The 23,475-nt window shown below is 43.8% G+C and overlaps 1 protein-coding gene across 1 annotated transcript; it reads left to right on the top strand.

Moving 5' to 3' along the window:
- The first annotated feature begins 3,350 nt into the window (after nucleotides 1–3,350).
- On the top strand, nucleotides 3,351–22,758 carry DEGS2 (delta 4-desaturase, sphingolipid 2). Its single transcript, XM_054828591.1, has 3 exons — nucleotides 3,351–3,492; nucleotides 13,306–14,048; nucleotides 20,446–22,758. Exons 1-3 carry the CDS (start codon nucleotides 3,411–3,413, stop codon nucleotides 20,587–20,589), a joined length of 969 nt encoding a protein of 322 aa, XP_054684566.1. The 5' UTR covers nucleotides 3,351–3,410; the 3' UTR covers nucleotides 20,590–22,758.
- The last annotated feature ends 717 nt before the right edge of the window (nucleotides 22,759–23,475 follow it).

Raw genomic sequence — 23,475 nt, 5'->3', positions numbered from 1 at the left:
AGAAAATATGGCTTATCGGCAAATTATTTTCCCTAACTCCAGTGGGTGGGTGTGTTCATGACATGCTTCACCTACAAACTATGCTGCCTGTGAAAATTTGAAAATTTGACTTTGTTCAATAAAGTACATCACATTGTAAACCTTGTCACTAGTTACATCAAGTCAGAGCGGGACACCCAATTCAAAATGACTCCAAATTGTTTTCTAAACAAGTGAATGTAGAGCTATGTTTTCTTCAGGTAATCAAAATAACTATGAAGGAAGGTCCAATCTATACAGGCAGAGAAGAAACTAGGTAACTCAAGAACTCAAAATACAAGTCTGTCATGGGACATGGAGCTCTTTATTCAGTGGAGAAAACACCTTATTTGGAGATAAAATTGCCAGACAACTTTATTTTACCTCCAGAACATCAACTTTAACAAAGATTAGTCTCTGGAAACCAGAAGAAGAGGACTTAAGGCCTGTACATCAGGGCAGAATTAAGATACCTCAAACACCAAGCCTGCTCTTCGGGCTGGCGATAGCCACTGACAAACATGTGCAGATGTTCCTGCTGCATTTACTGTGTCACCTGCTCTTTTAATAAGTGGAGGGAGGAAGTAGCTGGGTTGCATTGCAGAAATACGTTCATGCTGGGAAGCCATCTGGTGGAAAAGCACCTTTGGGTGTGGAAGAGAGGACCAGTATGTCTTGTTTCAGAGCTGCATATTGTAGGTCATGTCCTCAGTGGAGTAAAGGATTTTTGTCTTTTTTGCCCTGGAAATTGCCAGCTGGGATGCTGGAGGTGAGCGTGATGTGTACTTAAAGCTATGTAAATGAGGTATTTGATGGTACCCTGCATAGAGTCAGCAACTGTGCTCCTCCTGTTGAGTGTGTTAGGAATTTGTCTCAGCTAGGCTTCTCGATAGTTAGAAATCTTGAACAAATACATGAAAATGCTGAAGAAAAGAAGGCTACAGCTGGGAGAACCTGACCATATGAAGCATGTTTGAATTGCCATGAAGTGTAGTGAGTACATGAATCTGTAAAGTACAGTCATAACATTCATTAAAAGCACTATTATTGCTGGGTGACATTAAAAATCCCCTCTCCTTTTCCTTTGTAAATGGTTATAAGCCTGTTTGCACTTTACTAGGGTGCTATAAAACTAAGGGTGCCAAATGGTCAGAGCTGGATAATACTTCTGCCAATTCTAGAAGACAGTCTAAAGCTGGCATTTCTTGTTTGTCTGGCACCCACAATTACTCTTAAATTAGTATAATTTGTTTGGTTTATTATAGAAATATAAAGCATGAAATTCTATCCTCAAAGAGAGTTGCCAACTCACTGGAGACAGAAAAGCTTTTTGTTCTTCTCATGTGGTCGAGTTGAGCCTGTAGTAATAAGCTATATGAAGACAATGCCGTTGCCTGCAGAGGAGATACTTAACTTTCCATGCGTAACTTAGCGTATGCAATGGGACTAGCCTGTTGGATAAACTTTTGGGGATGAAGCTGTCTTTGTTTTCTGTGTAAGTGCATGGACTGCCCCACTAATTTGCCTTTTTAGTCACCTTAAGCACTCCTGAGCAGGAAGTGACAGAAGGGTGTCATCACGTTCATGTCATCTTTGGCTTCTCCTCCGATACTGTCAACAAACCAAAACATTTGAGCCAATTAAAGGTTTAGGATGAGATACTGATGCATCTGCTCTCTGAACAATTCAGTCCTTATAGAAACATGTAATAACCTTAACTTGGATTAACAGACCATTAAGTGGGTTGGGCCCTGCAACTTTATGGGAGAACCCCAACCTCGTGCTGGAGCAATGGTGAAGAAACCATTGCACTTACAGAGAGCTGACCTGTAAAAGCAAAGTGGTTAAATTCCTGCTCTGGGCAAGCTGCACCGTACATGCATAGGCTACACCATACTCCTTCCACTCAACCTGCTTTGGACCTGTAAGCATTCAAGGGTTTAAATTTAGGCCACTTCAGGAGGAAAAAATAAGAATCAAAAAAGCCTCCTAAAACTTTCTAGCAGTTGGGTGGCAGCATTTTGGGTTTATGGGTTGTTTTGTTGTTGGTTGTTGTTGTTTCTTTTTTTTTAACACATATCGTTTCATGCAATTGTGCTACCAAGCAGTCTTAAATAGTTAAGCTAGGCTAAAGTAAGAGGTCATAATATTACCAATGTTAGCAGGCAAAAATTATTGCTGAAAAATATTTACATTTCACACTTGCAAGGCTGCTTTTTTTTGCCCCTTTTAATGTCCCATTGTGATAGGCATTTTTAAGGATAAGAGAGTATGGAGGAAGACAGATTCATATTGAAACAGAATGAAACCAAAGCGTCTTCTGAGTGTGGAGCTGATCCAAATGGGATGTTGTCAGTGGAAGGAGTAATGATAGGGATAGTGAACCCTGAAGATGGACAGCAGGTCAGGTATGGGCTTGTAAAATAGCATAGTGGGAACAAGAGCAGCACTTTAATTTTGGGTTGTGTGTGTGGAGAAACATCACCATATAACACATGTAACTCCTCTCCCTGTGAATCAGAGAGGCTAGAGAGGTTAGCAAGGTTACCTTAGTCTTAAGGTGAGCAAGTCCTTTGCCTGGCTTCCTTACTAAGGAAGCACTGTGATTTCCTGCTACTTCAGCGGAGACGGTACCGGACCTGGGAAATGGGCTGCAGACTCAGGAGTGAAGCGTGACCCAGCCAAGGGCTGGATGCTACCGGAACAGCTCACACAGGATTTGTCAGAGTGCCAAGGAAATGTGTGTCAGGCGTTGGTCATCTTTGCGCCGTTCCAGGTCTTCCACCCCTGGGAGGAGCTCACATGACTGGGCTTTGCCCTAAGTCACATTCTGCTTAGAATTTGGATTTATGGCACTGCATTTATGGCGTTTGGACTGCCCTTGCTTTCCAAAATCCTTGTCTGGAAGAGCCCGGGGACCAGCCTGCAATGCTGATGACCCCCCTGCGCTGTGAGGCCGCCCAGGAGGGACATAGTGCCTGTGTTAACCCCTGGTGGGCCCCACGGTAGTGGCAGCAGCACGATGGGGATGCTGCTGCCCTGCAAACCACCACCCACCCCACACTCCTCGCCTGGCTGCCTTCGAGGTCCCTACAGCATGGCGAACTTCGGTCGCCCATCTCCTGCCCCCCGAGCCAGCCCTGAGGCACCCTCTTTCCCCCGGCCCCTCCTTGCACACCCGAGGGGGGGCTCTGCAGCTCCCCCAGCTCCCTGCTCGCCGAACGGAGCCGCGCAGCTTCCCCCGGCGGCCGCCCCGTCGGGGCGCAGCCCCGGTGCCCGCCGGAGGCGAGAGGCAGCCGGCGGGGCGGAGGCAGGAGGCGGGCGGAGCCGCCCCTCCGCCGGGCGCGGAGCTATAAGGGCAGCGCGGAGCGGCGCGGAGCGCGGCGGAAGCCATGGGTAACCGTGTCACCCGCGATGACTTCGAGTGGGTCTACACGGAGCAGCCCCACACGCAGCGCAGGAAGGAGATCCTGGGTAGGTCGAGGGGCTCGGAACCGGCCGCCGTCGGGGGAGGCAGCCGGGCTGGATTGCACCCCTGGACGGGGAGGGGCGGGGGGTTTGTGCCGGGTCCGCCGCTGTCGGTGCTGGGAGCGGCTCGGGGCACCGCCCGGGCTGCGGAGAGCGGGGGCTGCGGTCCTGTGAGCTTGGAGGCGTGTATTCCTCCGGGCGGGGGGTGCTGCTCTCCCGAATTGTCCCGACGCCGCCTGGCCTTCTGGAGGCAGCGGAGGGGCACGGCGAGGCCGCCGGGGGCTGAACGGAGTCCCGCTGCACCGAGCTGGGTTACACGGGCGGCAGAGCTGGCGGTGGCGAGGTAGCATTGCCGGGCGATCAACCGCACCTGCGGCGGGGCTCCCGTCCAACCCGCCCCGCACCTCGCCCCGGGCCGGTGGCGGCTGCCGGGGGGGGCGGGCAGCGCTCCCGGGTCTGCGCGGGGGGTGGCTGGGAGTCCTCCTGCAGGCAAGTTTTTCCAGTGTCTTGGTAGTGCAATAAAATAAATGAGGATGTGCGTGTTTGCTAGAGAACAATAGAAAGTCTCCACTGCTTGTCAGAGACAAGGTACACTCTCGTGTTTTTATGTTCTACACGCAGCGTTTAACTTGCGTACATGAGTATGTGGGGTTGGGAGGTTTTTGCTTTTGGTTTGGGGGTTTGGGCTTTTCTGAAGAGAGTTTCTAAGAAGAACTAATAATTCAGAATTGTTGAAGAATGTTGTTGCATATCTCCTGAAAATATATTTTCAATATTTTATTAAGAAAGATAAAGTTTTTAAAGATCTTTTATAAAGGAAGGCACTAGAGCTTGTGGCTGAGGTGCTGCTCAGGGTCTACGATAACTAGGTGTAGTTTCTTAACTCTTCCACAATCTAACAGATTAATCCAGGATTAACCTAAATTACAAAAATGTTTCTGGTATAGTTGTGGTGGTGGAATATCCTGGTCCAGGTTTGAATTATATCCAGGAAAATAATAATTATTTTACTGTGTAATCATGATAGAGAGTCATTTTATATTGATGCTTCTTGGTGTCATGCTACTCATCCTTTCAGTCAAGGCAACTAGGTTTGGTGAGCTACAAGTAGGAATGTGTATGGTGGGTCTCTGCCCTTGCTAATCTCTTGCTTTCCTGATCACAGAATCATAGAATGGTTTGGGTTGGAAGGGACCTTCGAGGTCATCTAGTTCCAACCACCCTGGCGTGGGCAGGGAATCTTGCTATAGAGTGGGGACTGCAAACCGTGACGAAGTTGTATTTTAAGGAGAGACTAGTGTGGTTGGACTGCCTTGCGCTTGCCACAGCAAACTCTTTTTAGGACCTTTCAACTGCATACTTGCAAGGTTTTGCCACTATCTTTGGGTTCAGAATGAGCAATTGGAATGAAGGTCCATCTCCTTCCTTGCAGCTCCCCCTGTCCCAGCTGTGGGAGCAGAAGGAAGGGCATGGAGAAATATGACATGGAAAGAGAGACATGGAAGATGTGGGCAGAACAATGCGTGTCTGTCTGACAGGGCAGAATGGATCATGCAACTACTGTCATGAATACCAAACTGTTACCAAAAGTTACTGAAACTATCACCATATCCCATATGATATCAGTATAATGGTCATCACTGTATTATTCAAAGCCCGAGGGTCAGCAAACCCCTGGTATCGAGAGTACGTACTTACCAAAGTGTCTAGTGTCTATTGAGCTGGAGTGCACTCTAAGAATCTTACATATATATGAACAAACATCTATGAATATGAAGGTATTTTACATTTTTGTATATAGCAGTGCCTTGGGGACAGAAGCATTCCATGCTGGTAAAGGAAGTATTTTCCTCCCAAATAGGTTAATGATTTAGTTGCTAAGCACTGAAACTTGACTGTTTTCTGTTTAGGCTGCAGCTTTTTGAAATGTTGGTCTCTCTCAGGCATGGCTACTTGGATTTAAACACAAACTGAAATTATGCATTAAGGAAAAAAATATGGGCAAACTGACAAACACATAAGGCAGTTTCTTGCTACATAAGTGGTGTTTCCTTGAGCTGTTGCCCCAATATGTTTCTGTGGAGCAACTGAGAGGTAATAATGGTCTGTCACAAAGTTGTATGTCCTGGCTTGAGAGTTAGTAGCCCAGGTGTCTATAAGACTTTTGTAATCAGTGACAATATGCCTGAGTATTAACTCTGTGAGTCCAATCCCCCTACCATGGGCAGGGACATCTTTCACTAGCTCAGGTTGCCCAAAGCCCCATCCAACCTGACCTGGAACACTTCCAGGGATGGGGCATCCACAACTTCTCTGGGCAACCTGTTTCAGTTGAGCAGCAGAGCTATGAGTCGCGTATATCAGCTGGGCTGGCTGGAAGCTAGCTTGTGGTAGGACACTGTTGCACTAGATGAACACACTAGGGATGCGATTCCCAACGGCTATAATTATACCAGCAAATAGATTACATTTTGCGCAAGGGAGAGGTGATACTTTCTCCCTTATCTCTTTGTAATATCTTCCTCTTAGACTCTAGGTATTAAAATGTAGCTAGTGCTTGGTACTGTCTAGGTGCCAATTGCTTCTAAGTTACAGTGGAGATCTCTTGCCAAGCTGGCACTTCGACCCTGATCACGCTATTCGTGTTCCTGAACACGTTATTCACGCTTTTCAGTTTATGAAATTGTTTCATTGCTGTTCTCTCACCCTCTTGTTTATGAAAAGCCTGTTACTATCTTGTGTCAGGACTGAGATTTGTGTAATGCTGCAGCGAGCTGTGTTAGAGAAAGACCTGGCTAAAAACTAACCAGACAGAAGAAAATTTTTTCATCTGGATCTGCTTAGTCTTATACAAATACTATCAGGGGGAGATGTAATGTAGGGTATAATGTAGAGAGGATATCTGCTTCTAGTAGAAATAGGATTTCTACTTTAGTGGCAGTAAGGGTCTGTCGGATTGAAAGACTTGGAGAGCTATGGTCTTGCACGGTGGGAATTGATGGTGTTTTTCTGGACTTAAGATGAAAAAATCATTGCTCAGATGCTGGTAACATCATAAGCACGTAATGAATGGTCATTTCACCTGCAGTTTTCCATATGCAAGCAATGAGCAATATGTCATGGCATGGAAAGAATGAGATCTTATTTGTGCTGTGGGTTGGATCTAACTTTATTAAATTACTGTAGGTTGGTCAGAAAATGTCTTGCCTCATAGGATCCTTAGAGAAGCACTTGTTTGCTGCTGAGGATGAGGGCTGAATCAGTGTTGCCCAGGGTAGGCTAGGAGCATCTGAATATGATCTTACATCCAAGAATAATTAATAATTATGTGATTGGTTCTTTGGCAAGTTATTTTGGAGTGGAGATGGTGCAAATGTTTTATATGTGCTTTATCCTGTAGAAAGGCTGAGATGTTAGCCTATGGGAGGGGAGAGGAGGTAGAACAAAACAAAATAAAATGGCTTTTGGCTTTTTTAACTTTTAGCTGATTTGAGTATGATAACTTCCGGCTCTGCTCACTTATTTAGGGATTAGTCTGCTATTTCTTCCAGCTGACTCTTCTGTTGCCTGTTTAAACCTACCATTTATGAAATTCCGATAAATTGTACCTACTGAAATGTGCAAGATGCATATCTCCTTAGCTTAAATCAAAGCTCTGAATTACATATGCTTCTGGCAAAGAAGCTGTGTTTTGTTTCCCCTTTATGCTGCAGTATGTGGGCACAGTGCTGCCACTGATGCACAGGTTCTTTGATGAGCATATTCAGAATAGCTGCTATCTCAGTGCTCGTGCCAATTCCCTGTGGGGATCACCTATAAAATAAATCACATGAGCAGAAAGTCAATGTTTTAGGTGCTTGTGGTCTTCTGCTGAAAATGTGTTAAGTGCAACTGAAGGCTTCATCTTACCCCATGTTGCAGGTTTTTGTTTGAGAGGGAGCTGGAAGCCCTCTTTCTAGCATTCCTGCATCCCTTTACTCTGAATCAGCTAGTAAACAACTGTAAACAAACATCATCACTGCTGTCATAGTGATGTGTTGACACCATCTATCTCTGTCGACACCAGCAATGTGGCACCACTGCGGTGCTTTGCCTCTGGTGGCCACTTTTGGGTGACCCAGCTCCCTTGGACCAGCTAGCACAAAGCAATTTAGGAGCTTGTGGGTGGCAAATACAAGATTAAGACCCTCGTCCTTGCACACTGGATACACAAAACTTCAGTGTAATTAGTTGGGCCAAAAAGCTTTCTTTTCAGTTTGCATACTGGAGGGGGCAGGAGACTCTGCAAAGCCAAAAGCTTTTGTCGTGCACATTGTCCTCTGTGTGTGTCCTACCTGTGTCCTGGCTCCTGTATGGTTTGAATTAATCATAGAATCAAAGAATAGTTTGGGTTGGAAGGGACCTTTAAAGATCACCTAGTTCAACCCTCCCTGCAATGAGCAGGGACATCTTCAACTCAGGTTGCTCAGAGCCCCATCCAACCTGACCTTGAATGTTTCCAGGGATGGGGCATCTACCACCTCTCCGGGCAACCTGTTCCAGTGTCTCACCACCCTCATTGTAAAAAATTTCTTCCTTATATCTAGTCACAATCTACCCTCTTTTAGTTTAAAATCATTACTCTTTTTCCTATTGCAACAGGCCCCGCTGAAAAGTCTGTCCCCATCTTTCTTATAAGCCCCCTTTAAGTACTGCAAGGCTGCAATGGGGCCTGCCTGGAGGCTTCTCTTCTCCAGGCTGAACAACCCCAACTCTCTCCGCCTGTCTCCACAGCAGAGGTGCTTCAGCCCTCTGATCATTTTTATGGCCCTCCTCTGGACCTGCTGTCCCGTCCCACTCAGTGGGTTAGGGTGAGGTTAACTTTTTAATTCTCTTCACGGTAATCAGAAGTAATGACAATTACTCTAGAGGTTCAAACAAATCACAAATTTACTTAAAACTCAGCAGAACTACAAAAGATAGAGGCTTGGCAAAAGTTATAACAATACTTACAACTTAGCGGAACTATGAAAGATAATGGCTTAGCAAAACTTGTAATGATATTACTGTAATGTGCCAAAAATGAAGTTAGAGACAAAGAGAGTGGCACGGAGGAAAGAAAAGAGACAAAGAAAGAGAGAGAGAGGAAAAGAGAAAAGATATCACCACCCTTGGATCCAGCGATGTTCTCTGCTTGTAGTTGTAGTCCTCAGGTGGCGGACGCGTGGTGAAAACTTATGTTTCCCCTTTTTATAACCCAATGTGCCCGCCCCATAGGTGGGGGTCTGTCATCACTGAGCAGGCACAGTATGTGCTCAGAATGTTCAGAAATGTTCTAGAAATGAGTTGGTGGGTTGTGGGGGTCTTGGGGCTCTCACTGTCCTGCCCTTCGGAGCTGACCAAGTGAGCGATGATCTTTCACAGGCACACACGTGCAGAAGACAAATGGTCTTTACACATTTCAGGAATAAGGGAATGGGCTCACAAGACATTATCCTGCCTCCACAGGTTCCGTTCTTGGCCAACACTCTCTCGTCATCAGCCCATCCCTGCCCATGTCAAGAAGGGTGTTTGCGGCATTCACTTGTTATCAGAGCCTTACACCTGCTCCAACTGGTCCATGTCTTTCCTGTACCGAGGACTCAAGTGTGCTGTGCTGTTTATCAGCATGTTCATGAGCTGAGCTGCTATAAAGCAAAACACTATCATGTCAACAAACTGACTTCTTTTGATTTAGGGTTTTTTTTGGCAGGACAAATACCAGCTCCCACGTAGGGCGCAGGGTAGTAAAGCTAACATCCTGTGCCTGATGTCTCTTACTTGTTCTGTCAGGGACCCGCAGTTGATAGAACATAGTCTGGGACAGTAGCAGCAGCACAGAGATTTTTTTTTTCCCCTTTTTCTTTAACAGGTCTTATACCGAGTAATATCTCCACTTTGACTATACCTGTATGCTGCACTTGTGGTCAAAATAAAGGAAGATGAAGAAATCACATTTCTTCTCTTGTTGCTACTAGCTTCTCAAGGATGTGGGCAGGGCTGCTGCTGCTTTAAACCTCCACCACCTCTGTGTTTGTGGACAGCTCATGCTCTTGCCACATCCAAATCCTGTGTATGCCAAAATGTGCAAGTGCTAAGTATGTCATGTCACATCAGTGAGAAATTGTGTCTGCTGCCATCACTGAGGTCTAACTGGGTTTCTGCTGAGTTATCTCAGGAGCATTGTCAGTGGGAATAGAGGATGAGTGAGGATTCAGAACAAGATATTCACTGTCTCCTGAGGAGGAGGAACACCAGGACCTAGTGACTGACAGCTTCTCCAGGAACAATTACTCCAGCCCTAACTGAGCATGACTGTAGGGCTATGGTGAGTGGTCCTGGATGTCCAGAGAGAAGCATCAAGGAAAAAAATGTCTAGTCAGAGTAATTTGTCAGTAGCATTTCAGGGTGAGGCATGCTGCTAGAAGGGTGACTGATGCTTATGCACAACAGTAGAGTGATCTCTGTGAAATGTTAATTCAGTAAATGAGTTGTTTCAGAATCATAAATGCTTCTGAAAATATACTTCCAGCATTTGTTCTCTCTTAACTGCTGTTCTTTCATCCACACTGTTGTACAAATGAGAAATGCTGCCTTTCATCATCATGGTGCGGATTTCAGCTGCTCTGAGGTTATGCTATAGGCACAGTGGAGTTTGGGCAGAATTATTAACTATATCTACCCACTAAAGTGGGTACTACTACTGCTAAAGTGCTTGCGCTGCTTTTGTGGTGTGCTGGGACAGAAGTGTCATCCTTCTGCACTGCCGTACATCTACACCAGTATCCCCACCCTCTGAATGGCAGGACGATGGACAAGCTGGAAGCAGGACGCGTGGATAAGCAGTCTGCCAGGCTGACCTAACAGACTTTCCCAACAAGCTGGAGGCTGGACAGTGTCCCGTGGAGACATCAGAGTAGCTGGAGCTCTCCTGGTCCTATTGTACTCTAAAGGGCAAACCCTCATCCCATGTGGTCATATAACTGTGGGGTATTTTGTCACACACACCCACACACACCCTTATCTAGAGTGGCGGAATGATGGGGTTTTTTCTCTTATTCCTGTGCCCTTTCCATGCCATGATTGTGGATAATGAAGAGCTTGCTATAGATTACATCTTCTGGGCATCATCATGTATTAGCCCTGACCCAGTGCTTGTTGGGAAGTGATGGACTCTGGCTGTATAGAAGCTGGTCATTTTTATAATGGGAAAGTGCTAAGGAAAACCAAAATGGAAGTGATTGAGGAAGGAGCAGCATGATGAAAATCTCTGCTCAGATGGCTCCTAGTGTGAAACTCTAAGTCTCAAGAGTGGAGAGTAGGTGTCTGTTTACTTCTCCAAGTGCAGTGTGTAGGAAACGAAGGTGGTCTTTATTGTGGTTTCTCTATGCCATGGAAGTGGGAAGGGTTCACTATTTATGATAAAAAGACACAATACTGTGGTTTAACTAGTATGCAAAAATTTGCTGTTGGAGAGGAGTTAATCATGTCTTGAATTTAATATTAAACCCTAGCAAGTTACTCAATAGCTGTCACCTGCGATAAATGCAACCTACCTGTATTGCTGCTTGCAGACATTCTTGCTGCCAGTTGGCAGTTACCACTCTGAAATCTCTTAAATGTAATCTGCAATCCTCATTACCTGCAACAAAAAGAAATAGGTCCAAAGCAACAATATAAATAGGTTCTCAAACTACAATAAAAAGCATTGCTCAGTCATTTTCCCATCCCATTAAAACTTTTTTTTGGTCAAAGTGGCCTGAGTTTGACCAGGCTGAGGAACAGATTTGGTTGTTTTACTTCTCTTCATCTCTTCTGGTGACTGCAGTAACTTATCTCTACTAACTGCATGACTGAAAATTTGAGGTGGCTTGATTTATTGAAGGGTTTTCTGGGCTTTGGACAGATGCTCCTAATCAGGACACTAAGCTATGTAAAATTATATGTCTGTAACAGATATTCTGATCAGGTCATTATATCAAGTTATTCTTTAGAGCGGATATCACAGCACTTTGTGTAAAATTTTGGTGCCTGCCTAGGTACCAGAGAACTATTTCTAGCACGTTAGAATTTCTAACATGAAAACTAATTTAAAAACCTGCAAAACCAAAACAGCAGACCTCTTGGGCTGTCCAGAGATTTTTATCAGAAAGGTTGTCTGACTTTAGAAAGATGTGAACTTTTACTAGAGCTTTCCCACCACTTAGAAAATTTCTCCCCTGCCTCAATAATCCTCATGGTGATTTTGCTCCCTTGTCCTCACAAGGGGAAGAATTGAGAATATCCCCTTTCTCACCATCTTCTACAAAACCTGTCTAATCTTGATTGTCTCTAACCTCTGTTAAGCTGGCCTGAAGTTGACCAACAGGCTCAAAAGTTGTTTGAATGGTTGCAGAACATGCCCACATCAGCCTGCTTCCTTAAGTAGTGCTTCATCTCTCTGAACTTCTGCAGACTTTTCAGGGTTCACTTTTATAGAAACCTTCTCTGTGTCCCGCACTCAGTACCTGCCACTGCTTGCAAGGTCACATGAAGTTATATGTGTTGGCTCCTGCGTTTGTTTATAGTATATACAGCTGCATAGATGCAAATCATTATAATGTTTTTATTGCATTGGTATCATACAGTGACAGATCATTTTTACTTTTCTATTCATAAAATGGGCCTATCAAACTTACAGGGACACACTGTGTAACTTCAGGGTCCAGACTGAGTGACTTCTCCTACAGTCGTAGCTGTGTAAACTCAGAAATGCAGAGTATGAGTAAAAGGAGAGAGGTCGGTAGGTGAGTAAAAGCCATAAAACAGTGGAAAAATTCATGTGCAAGTTAATACTGGAAGTGAGAAGTATGGGTTTGTGAAGAAGAGACCTGAAGCAATGAACAGCTCCTAGAGGATAAGCTGTACTTCTGTGTATTTTCTTCTTAAAAGGACAAATGAATGGCTAGTAGAACTAAAGATCAATAAGCTGGTCCTGTCCTGACATGGGTCAGACCTGGCAAGCCTAGCCCACGTCTGCCTGATGCTGTATTGCAGTATCTGTGAGGATGCACGAAGCTGTTGTGTGATTATTTATGTGACTTTCATGCCCGTTTCTGGTATGTGACTTGAGAACAGGCTAATGAATGGGAACAGAGAAAAAAATTCCGTGTCTTACAAATTCCTGATAATATTACTGACTTTCTTGTGATGTTACCATGTGCAAAGACTTGTACATGCTGTAAGCACTGGTGAACACTCAAACACTTAGGAATTTTTTTTTTTAATGCTTCATTTGTCATCTAACCACGGGGCAAAAACCTGGTGAGCCTGTTGCTCAGCCCTCTTCCTTTGCTAGTATGTCTGAAGCAACAGTGTGGAAAGGGTTACAAAGAAGGCACAGGAAATTGAAAACTTGAAAGACGGTGCTTCTTAGAGCTTAAATCTGGTGGGTTTAGGCATACTAATATTCATCCTTGTGAAGGCACATGGTGCCACATATTGACCATCAGGTGTGCGTTCTCTCTCGTTCTCTCTTGTTGAAATATGTATATGTCAACTATATATGTATAAGTTTATATATATATTTGTATGTTCTTTATATAGTAAAAAGAGATCTCTCTCTCAATTGGGTGTGATGCTGCCAGTGGGAATGGAGCTCATACATTAGTAAAGCTTTCAATGCAGTGGCAACTCGGCTCTGGTATTGCCATTTTATAAAACTAGGGCCTCAAACACACAGTTATAAAAGTAGAGTGCCAGTGGTGATTATTTTTACTTAGCTGTGTTCTAATGAGGTTTTCTCTGCATTTTTCCCTTTAGCAAAGTATCCAGAGATCAAGGCTCTGATGGGACCAGATCCACATTTAAAGTGGGTTGTATCTGGAATGGTTTTTATGCAGTTTCTAGCATGCTACCTGGTGAAAGACTTATCCTGGAAATGGATTTTCTTCTGGGCTTACGCTTTTGGGGGTTGCATCAACCATTCGCTGACCCTAGCCATCCATGATATTTCACACAACGTTGCCTTTGGGAACAAGCAGGTCAAGTGGAACCGATGGTTTGCAGTCTTTGCCAACTTGCCAATTGGCATCCCTTACTCTGCCTCCTTCAAGAAGTACCACATTGACCATCATCGGTACCTTGGTGGGGACAACCTGGATGTGGACATTCCCACAGACTTTGAAGGCTGGTTCTTCTGTACGCCACTTCGGAAACTGCTTTGGCTTTTCCTCCAACCTCTGTTCTACAGTCTGAGACCACTGTATGTGAACCCCAAAGCAATTACACGGATGGAAATTTTTAACGCTCTTGTCCAGTTTTCTATAGACCTTATCATTTACTGCCTTTGGGGGCTCAAACCTATTGTTTACTTAATAGCAGGTACAATTCTTTGTATGGGTGTACATCCCATTTCTGGGCACTTCATAGCAGAACACTACATGTTCTTAAAAGGCTATGAGACATACTCTTATTATGGACCTCTGAACTGCCTCACCTTTAATGTAGGCTACCACATGGAGCACCATGACTTCCCCAGCATTCCTGGATGCAGATTGCCAATGGTAAGTATGGCATGAGCACGAGTGAGTTGGATTTTTATAAAAGCTGTTAAACTGTCTCAAAGAAATCACTCTAAATCATAGCAATGGATCAATTTAAAAAAAAAAAAAAAAGGAAAGAAGAAGAAAGCTTTTTGGATTTGTTTCTAATTCCTTTTTTAAGCAGGATATTGAAAGAAATGGCTGCCAAACTGCTGTAGCATTTAGTTTATTTGAAGGAAAGAAGAACTTCCGAGACTCAGAGGGCTTGAGTAACACTTTTTGCATGATAAAATCCTCCAACAATGCTCTAAATTTCTCCACTTCCTTCACTTAGCCACTAGGCTTTGGCTCTTTGAAATTTTAAAGGCGCATCTAAAATGAGACAGGTGGCAATTTCTACTTGAAATTTGTCTAATGATCAATCTGCTAACTATATTGCTTGATTAACATCAAACAAAAGTATTTCTATTTTTTGAGATGACATAAATATCAGGGCATGTTCCAGCCTGACACAAATAGCACTAGAAAATAAAGCCCCGCTCTACATGACTTGTTTTAGCTCTGCTGCCCCACCCACAGAAAATGAGGATGCCTCGTCTGTCATTGGTAAAGTGCTGTAGCTTTCCTCTTTTGAAAGTCAAGTCCCTTTTTGTTTATGGTTTATCAGTTGTGGGAATCAAATTTGCAAAGCCCAGGTGTCTAGGAATGATTTTGAATCTCCCTCCAGGTATGTAGCTGCTCTTCTGGGTTTTAATACAAGGGTTCCTCAGCAGGTGCTCACAGTGTTAGAGGTACATGACTTCGGAGTATTACTCCTGCATACAAATCCTCTGGCATAGTAGGAAGAAAACATCTTCTGTCTCTTGTCTGATACAAAGTTGGGGGCTGCTACTGTACACCCTCATGAGGTGGAGGTAGGGCTGAGGAAGTTGAGGTTCAGGAGCTGTGACCGCCCCGCTACTGCATGACATGTACGACTTTTACGATGTATCCAAGCAAACCCTGCTTTATGGGTTAATGTTCTTCATGAGAGAAACAATGACTGAAAGGAGATTCAGAACAAGAGGAGACTTTCCTGGGGTATAGAAGAGCATGGGGAGTCTCTGTATCGCCTGCAGTCCTCTTTTAACTCACCTCCTTCACTGCTGGAGGTCTGTCCTGGAGAAGCTGGCCGTTCCTGGTGGGGTTCAGAGGAGCCGGTAAAGCAGCCCACGTTCACATGTGAAGTTCTCCTGTCAGGCACTCCCATTGCTGATACACCTGATAGCTCAGCTGGGAAGCGTATGAGCTTAGCTTTAGCTTCAAATGTTCAAACTTGTTAGATAGGCTTAGATACTTAGATTACTGAAATGTAAATAGAAGAAAAGGAGGTTAGCTCTCTATCTTACACAAGGGAGGTAAGTGACTAATTGAACTTGCTGGGACTGTTGCTCCAGACCTGATTGAGACCTGAAAAGCTCTTCCCCACCCACACCACAAATAGTTCAGCCTCATTCCTCGAGGCAGTGCAGCAGCTGGAAGTGTCTGCCCTCCTGTGTAAAGAGGATAGAGTTATTAGTTGAATTTCATGGGCTCATGTTCATGTGTTTCTAGCTCTTGGGCAATTGGGACTTGCCCTGCTGGTGGAGGAGGTATCAGGCTTGTCAATCGCTGTTGCCTGACAGAACTCTATGGAAAACTGGGAGTCTTTGACGAGTGATCATTTACAAGTAAAAAGCTATTATGAAGTGAAAATCCTTTGGCAAAACAGTTACTGTAGAAAATCCTTTGTCCGTTAAAACAAGTTGGTAATTCTCTTCTGCAAATTGAGAAGAAAAATTGTCTGCCTCTTTGGTGGAAGCAGATAAGTGGACAGATCCTCTCTGGACAGCTTTAATGTTTGAACTTCATAACAGGTAGGGCTAGAAACCTCCCCTTGCTCTCCCCTGCTTAACCTCCCAGCAAATTCTTCACTCAGCAAAGGTCTAGTGTTTTCAGATCTAGTCTCCTAGGCACTTGAACTGCTAACAGTTGAAATGTGTAATATGGATGACCTCTCAGTATAGCTACTTTTATCTTTAATTATTGGCAAGTAGAAAGTGGAATAAAGAAAGATCTTTATTTGGTTCCTGCATGATTGAGAGTAGGGGAGAAATAGGATCAGAGAGTAACTGGATCCTAATCTTGGAAAGTAACTGGCTCTTCCACTTGCTTATCAGAAAAGTAAATTCAGCTTTGTCCTTTGTTAAAGGTGTCTCATTCAGAATGTTCTGAGTAATGTGTTTGCCACTGGAAAGACCTTTATCCCAGGAGTGTGACAGATTTGAAAAAGGAAGAATTAGGCTGTGCTGTAAGCTTATAGATAATAAAGATGAGTGACATGAGGTGCAGTAATAACTTGTCCCACTAGTATAATGAGATATTACACAAGAGACCATGAAATTTAGCATTATAATGAAGGACCTGATCTAAAAAAACCCCTATAGACTTATGACTAGATCAGTCTTTGAATGAAGCTTTATAACTATAAAATATTGTATTGATTACCAAATGAGTAAAAAGATCCATTCTTCATTATCTGAAGGATTGAGTTTACCTATGGAGAGAGGGGACAGGGGAACAAGGAGAAACTCAGTACTCTTCCTACAAACTGCAATAAAAACTGCAATGTTACCAGAGGCAAACTAGTTACTCATTAAGCTTGTGGGAAAAGGAAAAGACATGGTATGAAACCAGATTTATTAGACAGACAAGACTGGAAAACATGGTAGATGGGCTGGTTTTGAATTGCAGATTTCATTAACCCTGTGATGGCCAGGAGGGCTAGCCTGAGTGCTCTCCCTCCTGCCCCCAGTCAAGGACTATGAAGGGAACTTCTGTAATATGCCTTCTAGCATTCTAAACATTATTTTTCAGCTTCTTGTCACAAGGATCTCTAGCTCCTGTATAGCCCCAGGACAAAGGGTCTATAACAGCCGTGGTGGAATATTAGGTTGCCTTTTGTGCCTATATCTGCTACTATGGAGTAGGATTGTCGCTGTGCTCTACAAGCACAAAACCAGAAGCAAAGTTTCAGTTTAAAATATGTGATTTCTTACCTACCACCTTGATCTACTTGAAGAAAAGCTTCAATACACCAGGTGCCAAGTGCCTAATAAGCTTCTTGCTGACTTTGCGATCTCTTGTTATCCTTTCTTGATAACTTCCATTCACAAACTAGCAATGAGTTAAGACTTACAGTTGAAATCTGTAAGGAGAAAGAGAGGGAAGAATTGAAGCAAATGGACCATCTCCAATGCAATATGGAGAGCTTGAGGGCAAGGTCAGGAGCGAATTTTCCCCAAATTTTCTGGTAGGTAAGGAGTTTTAAATATGGAGATGCTGCAACACATGACAAAACCACCTGACCTATTGTAAGGAAACATTTTTGTGTTAATCCATTGTAAAAGACAAAACACTTTTAAAATTCTCTCCTGCCATGTGACAGCAAAATGGGAATGTGCACCTAACAAACTTCCTGTCTTTTCCATAAGAAAACCCTTCAGACGTCCTCCCTCTAACTGCATTCATTAAATTTTGCCTTTGCCCATTCCTTTGTCACAAATATTTTATTGCAGCTTACCTTCTCTCCATTGTTTTTGTACATCCTATATGGTTGTCCTGCCCAGAGCACAGGGACCTTGACAGTGGTACAAGTGCTGCCTGCCTTCCTGCTCAAGGTGCTGCTGGGGACAAAGCCAAGCAGGAGCAAAGAACTACTTCGTGTAGGTGTGAGTCACTATCCCGCAGCTGATCTAGGGTAACACACTCTAGTGCAAGCCCCTGGTCATCTCTTGTGTTCTCCATAGTGGGCTTCTCATGCAGAATGAGCTGCCACTGTACCCTGCAGAAAGGTGCTAAACAGATGTGCTTGGTGAACAGGCAACTCCACCACCACCTGATGCTGGGAAGCAGCTTGCCAGCCATGACTGAGCTGCCTGCTTCCAGAATATGCTGTGTATGATCTGCTTCAAAATTCCCTGCTGGGTATTTTGATTAATCATCTTAATTATCCAATAATACTTTTATTCTAGGTACCTCTTTTAAATCTGTAATACAACTGCAGAATATGTGTATGGAATATATTTAAGAGCAATGTTCCAGACTTGCATGTTGTGTCCACCTGAGCTCTTCAGCACTATGCCCAGACTATGCTGCTGCTCACGTTTGCTGAGAGTACGGAAACGACTAGGTTGAACACAGACAGGCTGTTTATTGGCCTCTTCTCTGAGCCATTTCTCCTACTTCATCACTGGGGTCATTTTTAGTTAGCCTTTGGTGCCAGAGGGCACAGCCACTGCCTGAGGCATTGTTCCTAGGAACTGAATTGGTGTTTGTGATCCTCCAGCCCTCCATTTCTGCGTGCAAGGGGCAATACAGAATGACTTTCTGAAGCCCTTGTAGTGGTCAGAGTCCAACATGATCAAGAGCTCTGCAGAATAATGTAAGCAGATGAGAAAACATGTCTGGTTCAGATCACTGTGTCTATTGACAAGAAATATATGGGGGTTCTGAAGAAGAGGGCAATGGTAGACTTGCCATATACACTTGGCTAGTATAGATGAGGGTTGAAATACTACTGCAAGTCAAAATTCACAAAGAACATCTAAAATGGAGGTGAGGAGGGAATGTTTGTGCATTCCCTGTGCTAGGGAGTGACCATGTCAGAGCTGGAGTGAAGCTTCTGGGGCTGGGGATCTGAGACCTGTGTCTGCATAAGACCTTGTTAGTGGCTTTCATTCAAGGGAGTCACGGGAGTTTACTGTCTAAATAGTCCTTTCTCTTATCCTTTGACTATTTCAATGACCCAGATGGGAAAAGGGAGGATGCAAAACCCAGATTAAATTATTTCTGACTGTGGTTACACAAGGAGTGCAGGGAACTCAATCTGCATCTCCAGAGATCTTACCCAGTGCCTGGAAATCACTCTTCTTCCAGTCATTAACAAATACTTCCAAGGGGAAATGCTGATATTGCCTGAATCCCATTGAAAATGAACCACATTTGAAGTACAGGCCTTTAAAGCAGGATATAGGCAATTATTAGGAAGTCAGAGGTATTCAGTGAAAGGCAGAATACAATCAGGCCTGAAGTGAATCCTCCACCTCCAACACGGCACTACCATGCCATAAACACACAGTGCACAGGGGCAGAGGCACAGAGGTAAAAGATCTTAACTTGTAAATTACTCAACCTACCTCACAGGGAAGTGTCTGCTAGGAAGCTGAATTAATGAAATAACTAGCAGTGAGCAGTGCTGGCTTATAATTTAACTTTTGCTGGGATTCTTACCTGTTCGCATACAGTCAAAATGCTCTGTTAAGATTCCACCATTACACCTTGGATGCTGATGAGACTGTCCTCCTGGATGACAATTTGTGTGTAACCCTTTTGACCTTCACTGGAAGCCATTACTGTGCTCAGCATAGCTGGCTTTAAAATTCTGCAGGGTTTTTAAAGAGAGAAACCATGCTGTCCTGCAAGACAAACTCTAGAATAGCTTTGTTTGCCTAGGAGGTGGAGCTGTGATAAAACCATGCCCAAGCAGCTTAAGTGCAGGTGTACAATAGTTAACAGACTCTGCTGCTTCATAAGTGTGTTCAAAACCCAGAGCATCTAGCTGGAGCAGGGACCACTAATAACTGAGAAATCCTCATAGTCCCCTGAACCTGACAGGCTTGAAACCTCTTTGTCCTCTGGTTCTGTCCTTACCAGCCACCTGCAATGATATCCAGTGCTTCTCTAATGACAACAGTCATAAGACTTGGGGATTTGTAACAGGGATGAAGTTTTATTAGACTCGTGATCTCATAATGAATCGTGCAGCACTTTTAACACCAGACTGAGGAGAACAGACCGCCCCTGCAATCTCCTCTGCTTGCTGGAAGAACCTGTCTCAGATTTGCATCACGGTAGCAGAACGGAGGAAAGAAACCGTAGAGTAGGCAAGGCTGTGTCTGGCATTTTCTCAATTGGTATGTCTCTCCTACCCAGAACCCTCAGCAGACAAGTATTACAAGTGCTGAACGGAGCTTTAAATACCATGTGTTGGTGTCTTGGCAATTTATAAACTGGATTAATGGATTAGTCATCTCATTGTGGAGACTGTCATCTCATTGTGGGGATCCCTCTACCTTCCAAATGAGAGAAAATAGTTCTGACTGAAGGCAGAGATCCATCATCTTTCAAATTCTGACACTGTGAGGCAAAACTTACATCAGAAATCTGCTAAGAAGTATCTAAATGTGTTTAAGTACATCTTATTTGGCTGAACTTCAGAAGCTCACAAGCAGTAACAAGTAACTTAAGTTATGGCTCTGCTATCAGATCTGAATGGGAAGGCGGAAACACACCCGACACTGTGCAGCTAAACAGCTCGTTCTCTCTCTTCTTCTTCCAGGTGAAGAAGATCGCAGCAGAATATTATGATAACCTCCCACATCACCAGTCCTGGATTCGAGTTCTGTGGGACTTTGTTTTTGATGACAGTATCGGTCCTTATTCAAGGGTTAAGAGACTATGCAAGCTGGCAAAAGAAAGCTAACGGACTAGCTCCGGCTGCTGCATTGCTGTTCTGTTTGTTTCAATGCCTTGAGTTTTGTGTGGAAGTAGAAGGATGTTTGTGCGTGCTGAAGGAGCATGGGTGTGTGCTCCTTAGACTGAGAGGATGACTGTGGAAATGAAGCAATTGGATGCACTATTTTTGACTACTGATACTTTTTAGCAAAGATTATTTGTGTATGTAACCCTGAGAAACTAGATTAGAGTGAGCTATGATTATGCAAACCTTTGGTCTAGGCTTAGAATTAACTTCCTGGCCCGAGTGTGCCTGAGTTTTGGCCTGGTCTGCAGCAGAGAATACTTGGCGCATGTATGTGTGAGCATGCGTGTGTGTAGTTTAGGACTGATTTCTCTTCATGCCAGATTAGATGTAGATGCTTTGTGTGCATATGACTGTGAAAACAGGGAGGATTGGCACACAGTAGTAAATGATACTTTCTGGCAAACACAAGGGTGCCTTTAGCTCAAAGTCTTGTCTAATCTAATATCTTACTTCTGATAATGGTTGGTAGCAGAGATTTTGTATATGCAATAGAATATATGTATATTTTTGTACATTTGGATCATTATTTTAGTAGCTACTGTTTGACCTTTATTCCAGGGCTTTGTCTAAACCTTTTCTGAATCCATTTCTATCCTTAGGATCTAATAGTCAGTGTAGCTAAGTGGCAGAGCCGAATTGTGGTGTGGATAAACCCTTCCTTTAGTCTTCCACTCACTGCCTGATCAGCAGGATGGATGTGCCCCTGGAGGAACTGAGTGGTCCTCTCTCCCTCACCTTTTCATAACTTCATGTTTCTCATACTTTTCCCCACTGTAAGGCCTTCTGGGGGTGGGAAGGTTCTATTTTTAATTGCTGCTTACCAAGGTTGTTGGTATTCCTAATCATCTTTCCTGGTCTTCTCTATATTATACTCCTTTGTGTGAACAGGAGTTAGAAGTATGTGTCAGTGAAGACGTGGAGACATTATGGTGGTATTTGTTCCTAATTGCTTTCAGAATAGTTGTAACTTTTTACCTCTCATTCAAGGGGCACCAACTTGACAGTTGGGAAGCACGTGACTATATATAAAAGCTGTATAAAAGCCATCAGTGACAGTGTGCAGGGGATATCCCTGGAACATAGAGCTGTGGTTGTTTCTCTCCCTATGTGTCTTAGTTTGTGCTATTGACATTAACCTTCATCTGTCATTTCCACCCACTGGAATAGTTAAATCTTCCTGCCTGTCCTCTCCAACTATAAACTTTTGGCTATCGTCAATAGTTCTGTATCACCAAAAACCTTAATCACCATACCTGTCCCCAAGCAGAACAATATCTTGGGAATCAGGAGTTCAGATGCCATCTAATAAGTTCCCTCCACCCTGGAAAGCTGACAACTTATTGCTATCCTTACTAAGTGGTTAAAAGAGAGATCTATAATGGTCGTCTTATACTCTTAACAGTTTAACTTTTTTGTTTTCTTCTGGAAATCCATGTCTGTAACAAAGAAAAGGATTATTGTGCATTCTCGTTGGTTCCTCAAAGTATGCTGTTAGACCTGGGAAGCCTGATTTCCTAAATAAACACAATTTTGTTCCTTCCTCCTACAGCACTGGATGCAGTGAGTCAGTCTGTCTGTTCACCAGCCTGGCACACCGGGCAGCCAAGCTAGCCTGCTGCAATTTGGGTTCCTCCTCCTCCATTTCCCCTTCCTCCATTTTTCTCATCTGTCTGATTTTGGCAGTTGGGTAAATACCCAGGCTTGCTCAGTAGCACAAGGTCCTTTGTAAAGCAGGGGCTGAATACCAGTTCATTCACAGATACTGTTTTGGTCCACGGGTTGTCCTTCTGAAAAAGAAGAACAGGACTTCTTCTGACACTTCAGACTTCACTGGTTCTTCAGTGAAGAACATACTTCACACATTATGTCTTAATTATTAAAGCGACTTTTCTCCCAAATCAAGAGTCTTTAGTGTGGGAACCTCCATTAACTTCTTTGTGTCAGTGCTTATGTCAGGGAGCTTCAGTTTTCCATTGCTACTTTAGTGCTGCTGACACTCCACGATCACATAATTCAACTTCCTGTGTCCTTAGCAAGTTGTGCCTCAACTCTCTTGGCCAACTTAGAAAGTTAATGTAAAAACCATAATAAAGATTATGCTATCTTCCTCAATCTGACTGTTGTCCTTTTCTTCTATGGAGGATGACCTTTCTGTAGTTCCCTTCCTCAGCTATTGCATGATGCAGTCCCTATATGGTCTATAGATTACTAGCCTAGCCTGACACAGAAGCTGTCGTGTAAACAGAGGGTACCCTGCTTCCCATCAGTATTTCCGTCATGGTCCCAGCTTGCTTTGCCCAGGCAGCCCCCCAGCCCTCCTGCTCTGCAGTCTCCCTCTCAGAGGCAATCTGAAGTGGCTGGAAGCCTGGTGCCTGCAGATGTGCGCTGCAAGCTGAGTTTCAATGTGTGTGCGTGCTGCTGGACAAGGCTGTGATCCTGTCCTCTCCATGGGCACTTGTCCTTGCCGCTGCCAGTAATGTTGGCAGAAGGGTTTGTTTGGGGGGTTTGGGGGGATTTTTTGTTTCTTTGTTTGGTTTTTGTGGGGGTTTTTTTGTGGGGTTTTTTGTTTGTTTGTTTGTTTGTAACTGCAGGGTGTATGGGTCTGGGTTAAAAGTACATTTTACTAAAACCATACATCATAGTGCATTATAATAAAACTATATATCATATAGTTTTAGATATACTATATATAGTTTTATATATATACATACTATATATAGTTTTATTCTCCATTATAAGAAAACTATGCTATGTATAGTTTTATTCTCTTTGCTTAAAAATTAATCCAGATCTCCTTCATTGTGTGGCCTCACTAATGCTCTGGCA

Source organism: Grus americana, chromosome 5 (genome assembly GCF_028858705.1).
Source record: "Grus americana isolate bGruAme1 chromosome 5, bGruAme1.mat, whole genome shotgun sequence".
NCBI lineage: Eukaryota > Metazoa > Chordata > Aves > Gruiformes > Gruidae > Grus > Grus americana.
The sequence above is the reverse complement of the archived record's forward strand: the minus strand, read 5'-3'. Positions and strand labels throughout refer to the sequence as shown.

Coding starts and splice junctions, on each gene's coding strand:
- DEGS2 (XM_054828591.1), top strand. CDS start 3,411: ATGGGTAACCGTGTCACCCGCGATGACTTCGAGTGGGTCTACACGGAG. Junction 3,493..13,305: donor GCGCAGGAAGGAGATCCTGG/GTAGGTCGAGGG, acceptor TTTTCCCTTTAG/CAAAGTATCCAGAGATCAAG. Junction 14,049..20,445: donor CTGGATGCAGATTGCCAATG/GTAAGTATGGCA, acceptor TTCTTCTTCCAG/GTGAAGAAGATCGCAGCAGA.